General features: G+C 36.5%; 1 protein-coding gene across 1 annotated transcript in view; it reads right to left on the minus strand.

Annotated features, from left to right (window-relative positions):
- The window catches only part of LOC140670863 (uncharacterized), a 38,348-nt gene extending 25,711 nt beyond the window's left edge, over positions 1 to 12,637 (minus strand). The window contains exons 1-3 of the mRNA XM_072901647.1: positions 12,072 to 12,637; positions 9,635 to 10,191; positions 5,564 to 5,775 (exon numbers count right to left, since the gene is read on the minus strand). Of these exons, the coding sequence (XP_072757748.1) occupies positions 5,564 to 5,775; positions 9,635 to 9,948 (526 nt within the window). The 5' untranslated portion in view covers positions 9,949 to 10,191; positions 12,072 to 12,637. The remainder of the gene's footprint in view (positions 1 to 5,563; positions 5,776 to 9,634; positions 10,192 to 12,071) is intronic.
- Between the last annotated feature and the right edge of the window lie 2,566 nt (positions 12,638 to 15,203).

Raw genomic sequence — 15,203 nt, forward strand, 5'->3', positions numbered from 1 at the left:
GCAAAGGATTAGTAACATATAACTAATACTGCTCGCCGAGGGCAAAAAGTAGTTTTACGTAGGTTACATAGTTTTTTTTTCTTTTTTTTTATTACACGTGCGTACGAAATTGTTGAATTTGACTGTGTCCCATTTCTTTTCTATACGATACAGAACGGGACGGCGCGGCGCCACGCTCTTATTGCATATGTTTTGATTACTTGTGTAATGCGTTATCGCTAAATTAACGCGACAAATTATCGGTTTTGAGTTGCGCTATGTGTATAACTGGCATGAGAGGTTGTAGATAGCCTTAATATCATTTCCTTTATAGATCGTAATAGAATATATACTATAATCGTAAAAACCTATGATAGGACAGTTTTGTATGCAAGAGATGTATTGTAATCTAATTTTTTCGTTAATTTTCTCTCTCTCTCTTTTAAAGTATTTTTAAAAGTATTAGACGCGGAGAATTTTAGCAAGACATTTATCTTTTTTATCAGGTCCCAATGTGATCGCTTGTTCTCACACAAAAATGTCAATTTATGCATTTTCCTTATGTATGTATTTTTCTCCTTTTTTTGTGTCGTATGTTTTCTCTTATTACGCACGCTATTTAAATTCCAAGCGATATGACTCGCCGTGTGAACGCGTTTTCCATCTTTTCCGAAATAATTGTTCAGCAATTATTTATTTGCATAGCAATCCCAATAATTTTCACCCGACACGCGCGGCTGCGCTTTCGCGCGACGCAAGCTTTCGAGAAGAAAAGCGTGCACCCTATGCACCCTATGAGTCATATCATAGGCGATTTATATAATATTAAGCATGGATGGTTCAAGAAGTTCGTTAAATATACGAGGGTCTGAAGAGATTGATGTAAGAGAATGGTGCATCGATATTATAGTTGCACATTTTCACCCTTCTTCTTCAGCCTTCCTCACCCTTGATACGCTATCAACAACGACTTCTCGCGCGCTCGCATCGACACACGCACGCGTCGTATGTATATCGTTGTTGGTATTTATAAATAAATACCTCGGCCACACGTGTCATGGGAAAAAGGAAAATATTTGAAAAATGCTTTAATTCGATCAAAAAAAAAAAAAAAAAAAAAAATTAAGACAAACATACATATATGTATACGTAAAGTATCTAAAATGTACGTATACGTGTATATGTGTGGTAAAGAAATATCAAGGTGAGTTATATCGCAACGAGTTATATAAAAAAAAAAAAAAAAATATTCTTATCGATTTATTTGCTTAAAACATATAATAACGCACAGTCACGCTTTATACATTAAATGTTATGTACATTTGAGCTGTAAGTACGGCAGTGAGAATAACAAAATTATTTCATACTTTTGTATAATGAGTCGTTTGTCATTCTCATCTATTAATATCTATTAATATTTATATAAGCAATTAATCATATTATACCATAGCAAATTAATATACATAAAGCGTTTTAAAGAAATGATACAAAGATAATATATTGCGATAAATATCCATGAAATGAAATTCAGAGTGTGAAATATGTATTATACCTATTATTCGTCCTGATAATTTCACTCCTAACCCTAAACGTTATACGCGTGTTCATAGTCCGCAATTCTCTTAAATATGTAAAATAATTTCTAAGAAAATATTACAATATGATCCAGAAATAAAGAAAATAAAAAGTCAAAATCTGTAAATTCTTATATTTTAATTTTTGTCATCTTTCGTGTATATATTATGAAATATATTATCTGCTTTAAAGATCCGAGACTTTTCCTTTTTTTTATAATTACTCCAATAATAATTACATGCGCATGCATATATGTATATATGTATATGTTAATCTTTGAGTTTCGATCGAAATCTCGATCGCTGATCTTCTTTGTCATTATTTTATGATACTATAAAGGTGACGCTTATTGGACGCGCAAGTTGGAGATCGCGGTCCCACCGGTCGTGCACGAGACATTTCGCACATTTTTCAAAAGTCATTTTATTCAAATAATCATTATAATAGATGTATGTAGTATATACTTTTTAAGTGTGCCTGTAAAGACAATAAATGAGACAAATTAGAAAACGATACGATACTACAAACATTCAGAAAGTATAAAAGCCAGTCAATTCACCCCTTGTCCAAATATCAAAGTGTAAATCTGGTATTATATTTGAAGCGACGTATTGTCGAACAAATGTTCATATCGATAGTCGAAGATACATAGTGAAATACCAATGTTTACACGATTATCGATTGTGTTTGCGTTCATGTCGTCGCATTTTGTATAGATATATGTAAAAAAAAAAAAAAAAAAAAAATGTGCACGCGTGCCGAAATACGCGTGGGAGTATATGTACGGAAAATATATTCTGCCACTTATATATATGTCATTTACTCATATTCAGCTTCCAAATGATCTTTACTTTTCGTTTTGTTGTTCTGGTTGAATATCATATTTTTTAAATTTTTTCTAGAGTATTTTTTTAAACAGAATATTAGAATATTTTTTTTCGAATATTAGAATATTTTTTCACTCCTGGTGTTACAAATTTATCAGAATAATCCAAGCAATACGACGCAGAATACCAAGAATAATACGCAGATTTTGGGGGTTTTTTAAAATTTTTCAATCGATATGTCAGACATTACGGAAAAAGAATACATACATTGCTTAAAAACTTGTGTAATACTCGAGATATTTTGAAAAAATTAAGAGGCATTGAAGAATTCTAACGAATTTTAACAAATTGGATTTAGCGTCACGTAGTGACCTAATACGGTGCTCAACGGTTAATCTAAATATCGTACTTTTTTCATCTTGTTCTTCAAAACAATTTTCAACTCTTAGATTAAGTATGTGAGATTTAATAGTGTAAATAATGATGTATTTAATGACGTATGCCTAAATTTATTATTATATTCATTATTATATTCATTATGCATGCGTAATATAAAATAAATATTATTGAAAGAAAGAAGCAAATTGAGGAGACTGACGTATATAAAGTATAAACGTAAAGATATGATGATGTAGATGTAGATGATAAAAAAAGAATTTATGTTAGAAATCTGGTGTCGGAAAATCTGGAAATTGTTTTCTTCTCTTGTCAAAGAATTGCAAGATATTGATTACCAAAAATTAATTTATGTAGACTCTATGTATGCGTAGCTAAATGGACATAAAGACATTCATGTTAATATAATAGAGTGAGGAGAACACGAAAAAATGAAATAAAAGTAAAACACGAACTGCGAAAAGCACATGTATGTGTATGTTGGGTGCGGTAGATTTGATTTCATCGTAGACGTTACACGACGTAGACGTTATCAGAAGGTACTAGGTTAAGGTTAAGGTGGCAATACCGTAAGCGACCTTGACCCATAATACAGAAGTTCAAATCGGGAGGATGAACCAACCAATGTTTTTTTTGCGGAAAAGTTGGGTGCGTCCCCAGTTGGCGTGCGCCACAGTAGGTAGGTGGAAAGTGGAAACCTCCACCATTGTGTTTACACCTCCACATGGACTCGCCCTTTCCTACGATGCCCGTACACGATACACGTGTTGCATCTTGTTGTTCATTTTCTTATTCTTCCTTTTTTCCTTGCATTATTTTTTGGCATTGCGTTAAAAATGTCGTGCGAAAAATGATTTAAAAAAATTTTATTTTTCACAAATCTTTCTATAAAGGAGAGATAAAATCCAAATCTACACCCCTATTATAGTTGGATCATTTTTCTGATGTAACGGATACGACAGATTATTTCACAAATACACAAGTTAATAATTCAAAAGTTTGCTCTCGTCAAAGAAATACGAAATAATAATTATTTATATACATATATGTATGTATGTATTCTACATATCATTTTTTTATTTTTATATTTGCATTTTCTATCTAGTATTAACTGATTTTTTAAATTTAATATAATACCATTATACAGTGTAAATTATATATCAATAGAATACATTTATTTTTTAATACAAGGTGTCCGGTAATTGGTGATGAAAACTTGTTAATGGCAGATTCTTGAGATCATTCGGAGTCGATTTTTCCTCAACGAAAATATCAAGAGACTTCATCATTTCTTGCAAGTTTCCAATTTTTATCATTATATATCTTTGTAATTATGCCTTAAATTGACATCCTGTCGGAGTAAACTCTATCTGAAATTAATTGAAGAATGTAGTTTTGGTAATTTTTTAACTTGAAAAAGTTTAGTTTGCGAAAAGCGCTTTTTTTTCAATCGCTTATAACTCGAAAATTATTGATGCTTCGACATTTTTGCTGAGGAAAAATCGTCTTCTGATGATCTCAAGAATTTGCCATTAGCAGGTTTTTTCAACCAATTACCGGACACCCTGTATATGTATGTGTATATGTAAGTATTGTATATAATGTATATATGTATATGTATAAAGAAAAAACGTAAATTATTACATTAATGTAACATAAATTAAGACTATTTTTAGTTGCTAATACTTGAATCAATTCTCTCAATACACAACAAATCTAATGACAATACCTAACGCGTGTGATAACAAACTTGTTATATATATATATATATATATATATATATATATATATATATTTATATATATAATAATACACTTTAATAAACTAGAGAATTTGAATTTAAAAAAAAAAAAGTGATTTATCTCATGTATTAGGATAATGTATACTCACGCGTTTAATGTGACGTGGAAGTGTTAAAGTATATTTTCAGTTTCTATTATAAATTCTTGATCTTATTTGAAATTCTTTCATTAGGATCTTGAGATTGAAAATTTCCAAAGATTCCAAAGATGCCGCGCTCGTAAAAATGTTATAAAAATACGGTGAGATTTATTAGAAAAGAAAATTATTGAAAAAGTTTAGCACATTCAATTCATATATTCTTTTATTATAATAATCTCTTGAAATAAGACAAAGGAATTATGAGATTTATTTTTAGATTTATATACATATATAATTTCAAGTAAATATAATATTATATTTTATGGTTCCATAATGAATAACAATAATATTGTATTTGGCACGCAAATAAATTTTTTATGTAATTTTATATTGTAATCTTTTTCTACATAACTGTTGAGATTTCAACATTTGTTTGTTGCAAATGCCGCTTAGCATTTTGAGCGAAATCAGATTTATTCAACGAGATGAACGACGACGTGAATGAATACGTAAATACAATATCAGGCGTTAATTAATGTATTGGGGCAATATTTTATGCTAAGCGTGATCTTATATACTAGTTATCGCGCGGACGCTTATAATGTTCTTACGAACAATAGTCGACAATTGGCTGAAGGTTAGGTCCTACCTTTTCACTTCGATTCGAGTATGCTCATTTAATAGCGCGTTATTTATTTGTAATTAGAGCGACACGCAATAATCCCAATGTTTCGCTCTTTTCTACCTTTCATTCAATACACATATATTGTATATGTATTGTATTTTGTAATATTTTGTAATTTAACGAAATTCATATATTATGTATTTAATGTGTTGTGAATATTTTAAAATATAATAGGATATTTCAAGGGGAATAATAATAAAGGGGCTTGATTTTTACTCACCGCTGTCGGCGTAGGTTTCAGAGCCGTAACCGTCTTGTAGACCGCTGGACCATGTGCCTTCGTATCTCGCCGTAGATGTGGTAGATTGTCGAACTCCGTAACGACCCTTGAATCCCTGAGTCCATTCTCCTCGATAGAGCCAACGGCCGCGGGTCTCCATACCCAAACCATGTCTCTTGCCATTCTGCCATTGTCCTTCGTAAGCTGACCCGCTGAAATCAATTTGCAAAAGTTAGTTAAAAAAAAAAAAAAAAAAAAAAAAAACACAGCTTGTATAAGAAATTTCAAAGTATAAGATAATTCAGTAATTCTTATTGTTCTTCATCCGTCCAAAAAAAGAATATCATTACAATTAAACTTAACTTTGAGAATCATATGGCAATCTATTTACGCTATCACAGATATTATCACCTAAAAATTTGTTTAATACGGATATTATAATTTCAAACTGTGTATACTATCAATGACAATGACAACGATTTTGTCTTTACATTACATTACATTACATTACACGCGCGCGCGCGCACGCGCACGCACGCACACGCACATATGGATTGAGGATGTCATAATACAGGGACGTTTCCCCAAATTAAAAAAAAAATGAGATATATGAATTGAGCAATATGAAAGATATATACTTTTATACCCTTTGCATGTTTTAATAAAGTTGCATATTAATTGGCTTACAATTAGTAATTATGAAAGTAAATACTGAGATATTTAGATGTATTTCTATGTATCAAATGCAAGTTTTAAACCGTTTTTTCCTCATTCCTGTTAAGTTATAATTTCGTTAGGGGTTTCCCCTCCCTCTATGTTATGAAACTCTCGATATATATATTGAAATGGCACGTGTGATGTGGTCTTGACACTTTATGTTTAGGTGAAAGAGAAAAGGAAAGGGAGGAGGGAGAATATTTGTGTGCGCGCGTGCGCATTTGTTCGCAAGGGCGTATACATTTATGAATTTTCTTTAATTATATTTTCATGCGTTTCTTATATTAAAGAAAAGACGTGGAAAACTAAGTAATTGCAAGCGAGTATTTTTTCAGTATTGTGATTTCAGTATTGCATTTTTCTTTTTCATTTTCTTTTACGTTAAATTTATTTTATTTGTAAAAAATTTTTTCGAGTACAGCGTCAAAGTATTGTATTATATATATATATATATATATATATATATATATATATATATATATATTTCATTTTTTAAAGTTATTATCATTTCTTTGCTACATGTAAAAAAAAATTGAGAAGCTTTTATAATAAATTCTTGAAGGAATATGCTTAATTTCCTACTTGTACGAGTGTTTCTGTGGATGTGTTATTATAAATAAGAAGCATGTTATATACTAAAAATGCGACAGCATGCAAATACTTTTATATAAATAGTTTTCATATAGTAACAATATCGCGTAACAAACATTTATTATATATTAATTATATAAACTATTAGTTTATGTTAAATACAGTACAAATCTTGACAATGTAAAAATTGCTTTTATACAATGACGTTTAATTATAAATATTATGATTACATTTGATAACGCTACGATTGCTTATGTATTCGTGCAATATAAAGTTGAAATAGATGAAAAAAAAAAACATGCTTTATATATCTTTGTCGAAAGACAATCATCACACATACAAAATATATGTAATTAAATATATGTAATTAATTTAATTGATACAATTAAATGACATTAAATAATCTTATATGTAAGTCAACCCTTTGTAATAAATAATTTTTATAAAAATAATGTCGCTGAAAGGAAAAAATACTTTTAGCAATATATAATTTTACCAAACAAAATTCAAAGTACCAAGTCACGAAGCGAATATTTTTAGAAATATAATGATCGACAATATGTATTCGTTCGATTTACAAATCTTTTTTTTATCTTCAAACCTTTAAGTCTTAAGTTTTGTAGTATTATAATGATAAAGAACAAAACCGTGTTGTAAAATGCTGCTAGGAAACCATGGAAGAAAATCTTATTTCAACTTGTATCAGCTTGTGTAAAAATGAAATAGTCTAGATGTATTGAGAAACTAGGAAGAAAAGGTATTTCTATCTGTCTCTACCTTTATTTTTTCTATTTTATACATCATTCGTATTTAACTTATTCTATTTTCCGCAAAAATCAGCAATAAGAAAGACTTATTATCAAAATTGCCGAGAATGGTCTCGAAGAATTCTACACGCACGTATATAACGTAACACTCCGGAAAGTTAAAATTTATCGTTCTAACATGTGTTTTTAAATGAAATATCAGATATATATTTATATATTATAGAAAAAATATTTATATATTATAGAAAAAATGACAGCCACTGTCAAATAGTTGAATAGAATATTTTTTAAATATTATAAAGAAAACAAAATTATTTTGATGTTATTATATTTCTGTTATTCTTAAGGAATAATGTTTTTACTATAGGGCATACAGGATTTAGATACTCTAATTGCGATCATTATTAGATCTCTCCCAAATCTTCATGTCGCGCGCGCGGGCATACACACATGCACACACACGCACACACACACGCACACGCACACACACACACACGCACGCACGCACGCACGCACGCACGCACGCACGCACGCACGCACGCACGCACGCACGCACGCACGCACGCACGCACGCACGCACGCACACACACACACACATACACACCTGTGTTTATATTATATATTCTCTCATAAAATTTCTGATGTTTAAAAAGTAAAGAAGATTTACAATTATTTTACAATTTTCACGTTATAGAATGTCTTCAAGAAAGAGTCATTTTATATAATTAAAATAAGTAATTTTTAAATGATGAATTTCTTTTAGCTAATGAAAAATACAAATGAAGAAGCACTTGAATGTATGTAATTTGTTCATAAATCAAGGATATTAACATATCATTATTTTTCGCATTAAAGAAAACGATATAATTAATAGGAAGAAGATTTTTCGCTATAGATATGTTGTGTTTAACGTTAAATTGATACGTTTACAACAGTATTTGACTATTGCGTTGTAATTCAAGATTGCAATTTCAATTGTATCTTTTTTTTTTATCGAAACTAAGACTGTAACTCCAATTTATTTTACTAACAATAAGAAAAGAGAAATTTTGTTAAATTAACTTTTTAATTATATGTATAAAAGAATTAAGGATTCCCTTCATTTTAGGCATAAAGACGTATTATTTTTGAAAATTTCGATGATCATCCTGAAGTAGATCCCGAAGTGAATCTTATCTCTCCACTCTGCATTATCCTTGCGCTTGGTGACCCAGTTTCACAGGATCGGGAGATCCGCCCCGTCCCCGGTCTATAGACCGGATACGTGTCAAGGTCCGCCATTCGCTCATCTCGCCAGAGTCACGTGACGTCGCGTCGCCGTCAACACGAAATGTCACGTCGCACAAAACCGTCAATGAAATGTCTAATCAAAATTCATCGAGAAAAACATTTTTTACAGCTTACTATCAAAAAGCCTGTTGAAATTAGCTTTGTTGGACTTGAGTTATATTTTCAAGCGTATCGCGTTCAGTACTCGTTTACCTTACGACACGAACGTTAACGCTATTAACGTGGCCGTGTCGTAAGGTGGCGGTATAACATAATATCGGATAATCAGCTATGCGGAAATCAGCATACACTCATTACGGCATAAGTGAGCTAAGCTTTTTAATCTTTTAGTAAATTTAGATGAGCAGCATTAAATTAAAATCACATTTCAAGAGTGCGCCAAAGCGAAGAAAACACAAGATTAATTAATTTTGTTCTCAAGTAAAGAAAAAAAAAAAGAAAAAAAAAACAGCGCAACTAGACGACAGATTGGATGACGTGCATGCACGCGTATACATGGAAATTTATAATTTATAATTTATTATAGTATCATTCTGCTTGTTATGTGAAATTTCATTTCTGATGCGACGTCCGAGCGTCAAACAATTAAAACTGAAGGCGGAAAATTGATAGCACATTGGAAGCGGACAACTGTCCGCTAACGATATATTATACATAGCGTCGCGCGCAATTCAACAAGTAGTTTGTATCAACGATAGTTGCTCACCTAGGCCAAGTGTAAACACCAGATACTTCAAAGCCGAAATGCCAGCTGCCGGAGTAGGCACCCTGACCTTTAGGCCCGGTGCATACGCCGTGGCCGTGGGCCTTTCCATCCTCCCAGCCGCCGCAATAAGTCCCGCCGTCGTCAAAGTCGAACCTGCCTCCGTTAATCTGCGTACGATTTGACGCTACGGTAGCGGTACCGGTCGCGCCAGGTTGTGCCGGACTTATGCCACCTGTTTGTGACAATTGAGTGCCCCCTGCCACCCCATTCGGCGCACCGGACGATTGCTGGCCGGAGTGCGATTGTTGCTGCATCTCTCGTGGCTGTCGGGACAAGCGCTGTCGTTCGTTTCCCCTAACCTGGTCTCGCTACTCTGGTCTCCTCGACCAGACGTTTATTTTTCCTTATCTTTCCTTCGTTTTCGTCTTAATTATAATCGCTGTCGCAGTCTTGATCGTGGTCTTTCGTCAGCAACGTCTACGCGCGACTTGTTTCGGATATCGTTTCATTCTTGTCGCTGCTGCTTTATTACATCCACCTTCATCCACCTTGGATCTCTACAATAACATCGTAGAATCGAGCGTTGATTTATCATGACGGTGACACGTATCTATATATATTATCGATGTCGCTGTGATAAACATAACGGGATAACACAAATGGATACATATGTTGCCAAAACTACTAGCTTTGCGCGGAAGATCGCGAAGGCGCAACAATCGCGGAAACCACGTCAATTCCCGGACCACAAACTCAAGCCCGAATTCTCAAGGCTTGTCTGTCATCGCGAGGCAACCCGCAAAAGAGAAGCCGGACGTGAGAAAAGAATTAGTGAGCCTCCCGCCGGGCCGGGTTTAATTTTAGTTTCACTTCGAGGAACCAAACATGCGAGCGCGAATCTACGTCTCTCGATCGCGGACGCGAAACGTTTCTCGCTCTCTTCCGGTGCCGAAAGAATACACGCAAGAATGCTTGCGGCCTTGATAGTAGCGATTCCTTTAGAATCGATACATTCTCTTGAATACTTCTTATCCATTCTCTCTTGTTTTCATCCTCAATCAAATCAAATCACCATCACCTCGAAATGTTTGTTCCCTCAATTACCTCGCTATACTAACGTTCCAAATGGTCTACTTCTCACTTACTTGCACGCACGCACGCACGCACGCACGCACGCACACACACACACACACACACACACACACACACACACACACACACACACACACACACACACACGCACGCACGCACGCACGCACGCACGCACGCACGCACACACGCACGCACGCACGCACACACACACGCACTCACGCACACGCACGCACACACGCGCGCACACACACACACACGCACACACAAAACACTTATGTGCTCGCGCATACATACGCACGTGACGCCGCGGCCGTCTGCGATTATAAATCAATGGGATCAAGAGTTCTCGAAAAATCGCGTATCCAGTATCTCACATACAGCACTATAGAATTCTGAAACGCTATGCGGACCATTAGAAGAGGTCATCTTGAAGTGAGAAGAAGAGATCCGTTGTAAATTGCGCGCTAAGTCGCGTTTTCTGTTGAAACTGTCGAAATTAGACAACGAGCTCAACGGAGTCGCGTTTTCGTTATTCGTCTGACGCCGTTACGCAACGCTTCTATAAGCATCCGTGATCCACTCGGAATGTGGCTCTCTCTCTCTCTCTCTCTCTCTCTCTCTCTCTCTCTCTCTCTTTCTCTTTATTTTCGTCTCATTTGTGTCTTTTATCACTCAGTCTCTCATTCCTTGACTCTTCATTCGAAAACTTTTCTCTTTTAATTTGACGCTTTTTTTTTTGGAAAACGAAGACTCAATAGAATTCTCTGATGAGTCATCTATGAGATGAGATATCTACGGTAGATCGGTCGATGACTAAGATGACACAGGACTGATCTCACGGCAAAACCTCGACGAACACTGAGTTTACCGCGAGCGGGTTGCAAAGTGGATGCAAGAAGAGGAAATCAGAGCGATGCCGAACTCTATGTATACACATGAGTACGCAATACGCGCATACACACACGCGCGCTCAGAGAGAGAGAGAGAGAGAGAGAGAGAGAGAGAGAGAGAGAGAGAGAGAGAGAGAGAGAGAGAGCAAAAGAGAGAAAAGAGGGAAAGACAGACACACGTGGATATACGCGCGCGCATGCGAGCTTTGCGTTGACGGCGATGCACGCTGTTCTAGCTCGATGTGTAACATTGGTAGCAGCAATATCTACATCAGCAGCATTGTCAGCATTCGCACAGGCACACGATTAGTTGCATTGCCGAACAGTCGCCATTTATCCGTCTATCCGCCTTGCGCGACAAGAACGGTGTCGTGCGCGTCTCAGCTCTAGCCACGAGTTCGGCTAGCTGGCTCGCCGTTTCTATTTTTACTGTAGAGTAGCAAATTGTTCCTTACACGAGACGGCGGTGGCAGTGGCGGTAGAGACGGTAACGGTAACGCGGCAGCGGCAACAGCAACAGCAACAGCAACAGCAACAGCAACAGCAACAGCAGCAGCAGCAGCAGCAGCAGCAACAGCAGCAGCAGCAGCAGCAGCAGCAGCAGCAGCAGCAGCTCTGTCGAGACGAATCGTTCGCCAACGCGACTGAATTCGGACAGTTTATAAATAGAACAAGTTCTTACACACGCGCGCGCGCGCGTGGACAATCGAGGATTCGCGGGACACGCGATCAGAGTGATTTGAAATGTTCCGAGGTAATTGATAACCGGCACTACCGATCATATTGCTTGATGCGCAATGAGCTCACCCCAAGAGCTAAGAAAGATGATAATTAAAAGGTCAATCGGTATAATTTGTTTTTTTTTTTCCGTATATCGCAAAACAACTATCTTATAGCGGAAATGTACTTTCTGATTAGGTAAAGAAGAAAAAATGTAAAAAATGGTGAATTTGCAGTGGAAATGTGTAAATGCGAGCGAATTGTATTGGCGTTGATAGAGAGAGAGAGAGAGAGAGAGAGAGAGAGAGAGAGAGAGAGAGAGAGAGAGAGAGAGAGAGAGAGTCAAGAAGCTAATATTAATACAAACTGATTTTTTTCATCCCAATCATCGGAGCTAATTTTCACGTTTTAATAGTGCAAACTAAAAGAAAAGAGGAAAAACAAAACACAACCGCGTTAAAAATTTGGCGAAAAAAAGAGAGATACAAAATGATGCACGGCACACGGCCATACGAATATTATGCCTATAGATTGTGTGTCTCTGTAAGACTGCATTTTTAATGAAGCGCGTGTAGCGATGTGATATCGGACAGTTACTCCCCCGCGAACTCGAGATAAGAACTAGGCTTCGATTACCAAGCGTGGGAAGGAGAAAGAGGGTTATTCCAACATACGTTGGAAACGAGGCGAGTCAAAGTCGATGATCCGTAATAAGTCTGATGTTACCGTACCATACAGAAGGGTATGCTACGCTCTATTGATGACAAACGAAGCCGGGACGAGACAGAATTATTTATCGACGCGTGCCATTTTTTTTTATAACATAAATCAATTAATCGATGCCTTCGCTATTAATAATGATGCTAACGAAAAATGATGGCCGAGCTGCATTTGGTTGGTTGCGCGACGAGAAAAAAGCAAGACCGGCCGTCGGTTTGTGAGCTATCGTTACACTTTGCACGTTGCCCAAAAAGGCGACCAGAGAAATGTGCCAGCGGAACAGCCTCAGCACAATCTGTCGTTTATTACGCGTGGCGGCGCGTGTCGACGCGTACAAAACTCGGAGTCGGAATTCAGGACTGAACAGCGAGACCGAATAGACGAATGCAATAAGGGGACTACAAGTCAAAGTTGCCGTTGATGCTAGTCAGCGTCGACGACGAATTATTTCACCTGACATTATCTACCAAACGACATGTGTATATACATTATTCAGAATTATTATTTTCTATCGCGATACTAGAGTCATTAATTAATTAATTAATTGCGCGATAAGGGATAAAAAAAATACTTGACAATTTAATAAACAAACAATATATATATATATATTGTGTATATATATATATATGTGTATATATATATATATATATATATATATATGTGTACATATGCATGTATATATGTATATATCAAATAAACCTCAACATTTATATTTTTTCCGATTCTGACGCTTAATAAAATAATGTTTTATAACATTTCGCGAATATATATAACAAAGATTCTGCGATTGAGGAAATCTCGTCAAAAGACGAGCAGACGCGTTAAGAGTTTATGGTCTAGATTCAATCGGTCTTCTCTCTGTCGGCATGCGAGGAAACAGATCTTTAATTAAAAAAAAGTTTCACATTTTTCTGCTTTCCTACAGGTTTATCTTCGCGTTTGTTCCGCACGCAATTTCGTAGGTGACTCATTTTCCAGAAAATTTCCCGGTAAAAAGAAATAAAAGATTAAGAAAGAGAGAGACAAAATAGAATAGAGAGAAATGAGCAATAAATTGTTTTGAAAAATTACTTGGAACTATTGATAACTATCTCTCCAGCCATTCTACCAAGCAATATGTATAAATTCGAATTTTACAAAAGATTGAAATTAAATATTCTTTACGTACGTTAACGACAGATAATTTGTCGAAGTTGAACATTATCAAAAATTCGCTCACCAATTTACAAAGTGATTAACTCATATTCCGTAACTTATTCCATATCACGAACATTGCTGATAAATGTATGTACATATGTGCAATTAATTCACTTTTGTCACCAACACTCGAGCGAAAAGTAAAATCGATGTAAAGAACATGAGAATCGCTTTACGTGAGCGACAGTGCAATTCCACGCGGATCGCCGAAATTAACGTCATTTATCCTCGGAGAATTGCTTCTCCGTGCTCGAAGAATTAGCACGCGACGAATAAGACGCATATGACCGCACAGCTTCAGGCTCGAGCACATTTCCGGGCGATCGATCCGGCTCGGTCGGAGTAACACGTGCGGCGCGGCAGTAACGCGTGCAGCGCCGGTGGCGCGACGTCGCCGTCGCCGTCGCCGTCGCCGTCGCCGTCCCCGTCCCCGTCCCCGTCGCCGTCCCCGTCCCCGTCCCCGTCCCCGTCCCCGTCCCCGTCACCGTCTCCGACCCCGTCCCCGTCCCCGTCCCCGTCCCCGTCCCCGTCCCCGTCCCCGTCCCCGTCACCGTCTCCGACCCCGTCCCCGTCGCTCGTATCCCCCGTTTGTTTATTCAAAATTTTTCCCGACACACACACACACACACACACACACACACACACACACACACACACACGCGCGCGCGCAAGTGCAATTTTGCATTATGCAGGTGCATCTTCCCGTACGCGCATATGACTTGCAAATCGTTGCCAAAAGGTTCAACGATTTTCCAGCAGCGAAAATGCGTTTCCAAGCGTCGTGTGCGCCGGTTCTCTCTCTCTCTCTCTCTCTCTCTCTCTCTCTCTCTCTCTCTCTCTCCCTCTCTCTCTGTTTCTTGTCAGACAAATGCGCCTTCACGCTGTATACATAATAACGACGCACGCAAGTGCACCGCTGTATCTTTATAGGCACCTAATATATGTCACGA

This window comes from Anoplolepis gracilipes, chromosome 11 (assembly GCF_047496725.1).
Source record: "Anoplolepis gracilipes chromosome 11, ASM4749672v1, whole genome shotgun sequence".
Lineage (NCBI taxonomy): Eukaryota > Metazoa > Arthropoda > Insecta > Hymenoptera > Formicidae > Anoplolepis > Anoplolepis gracilipes.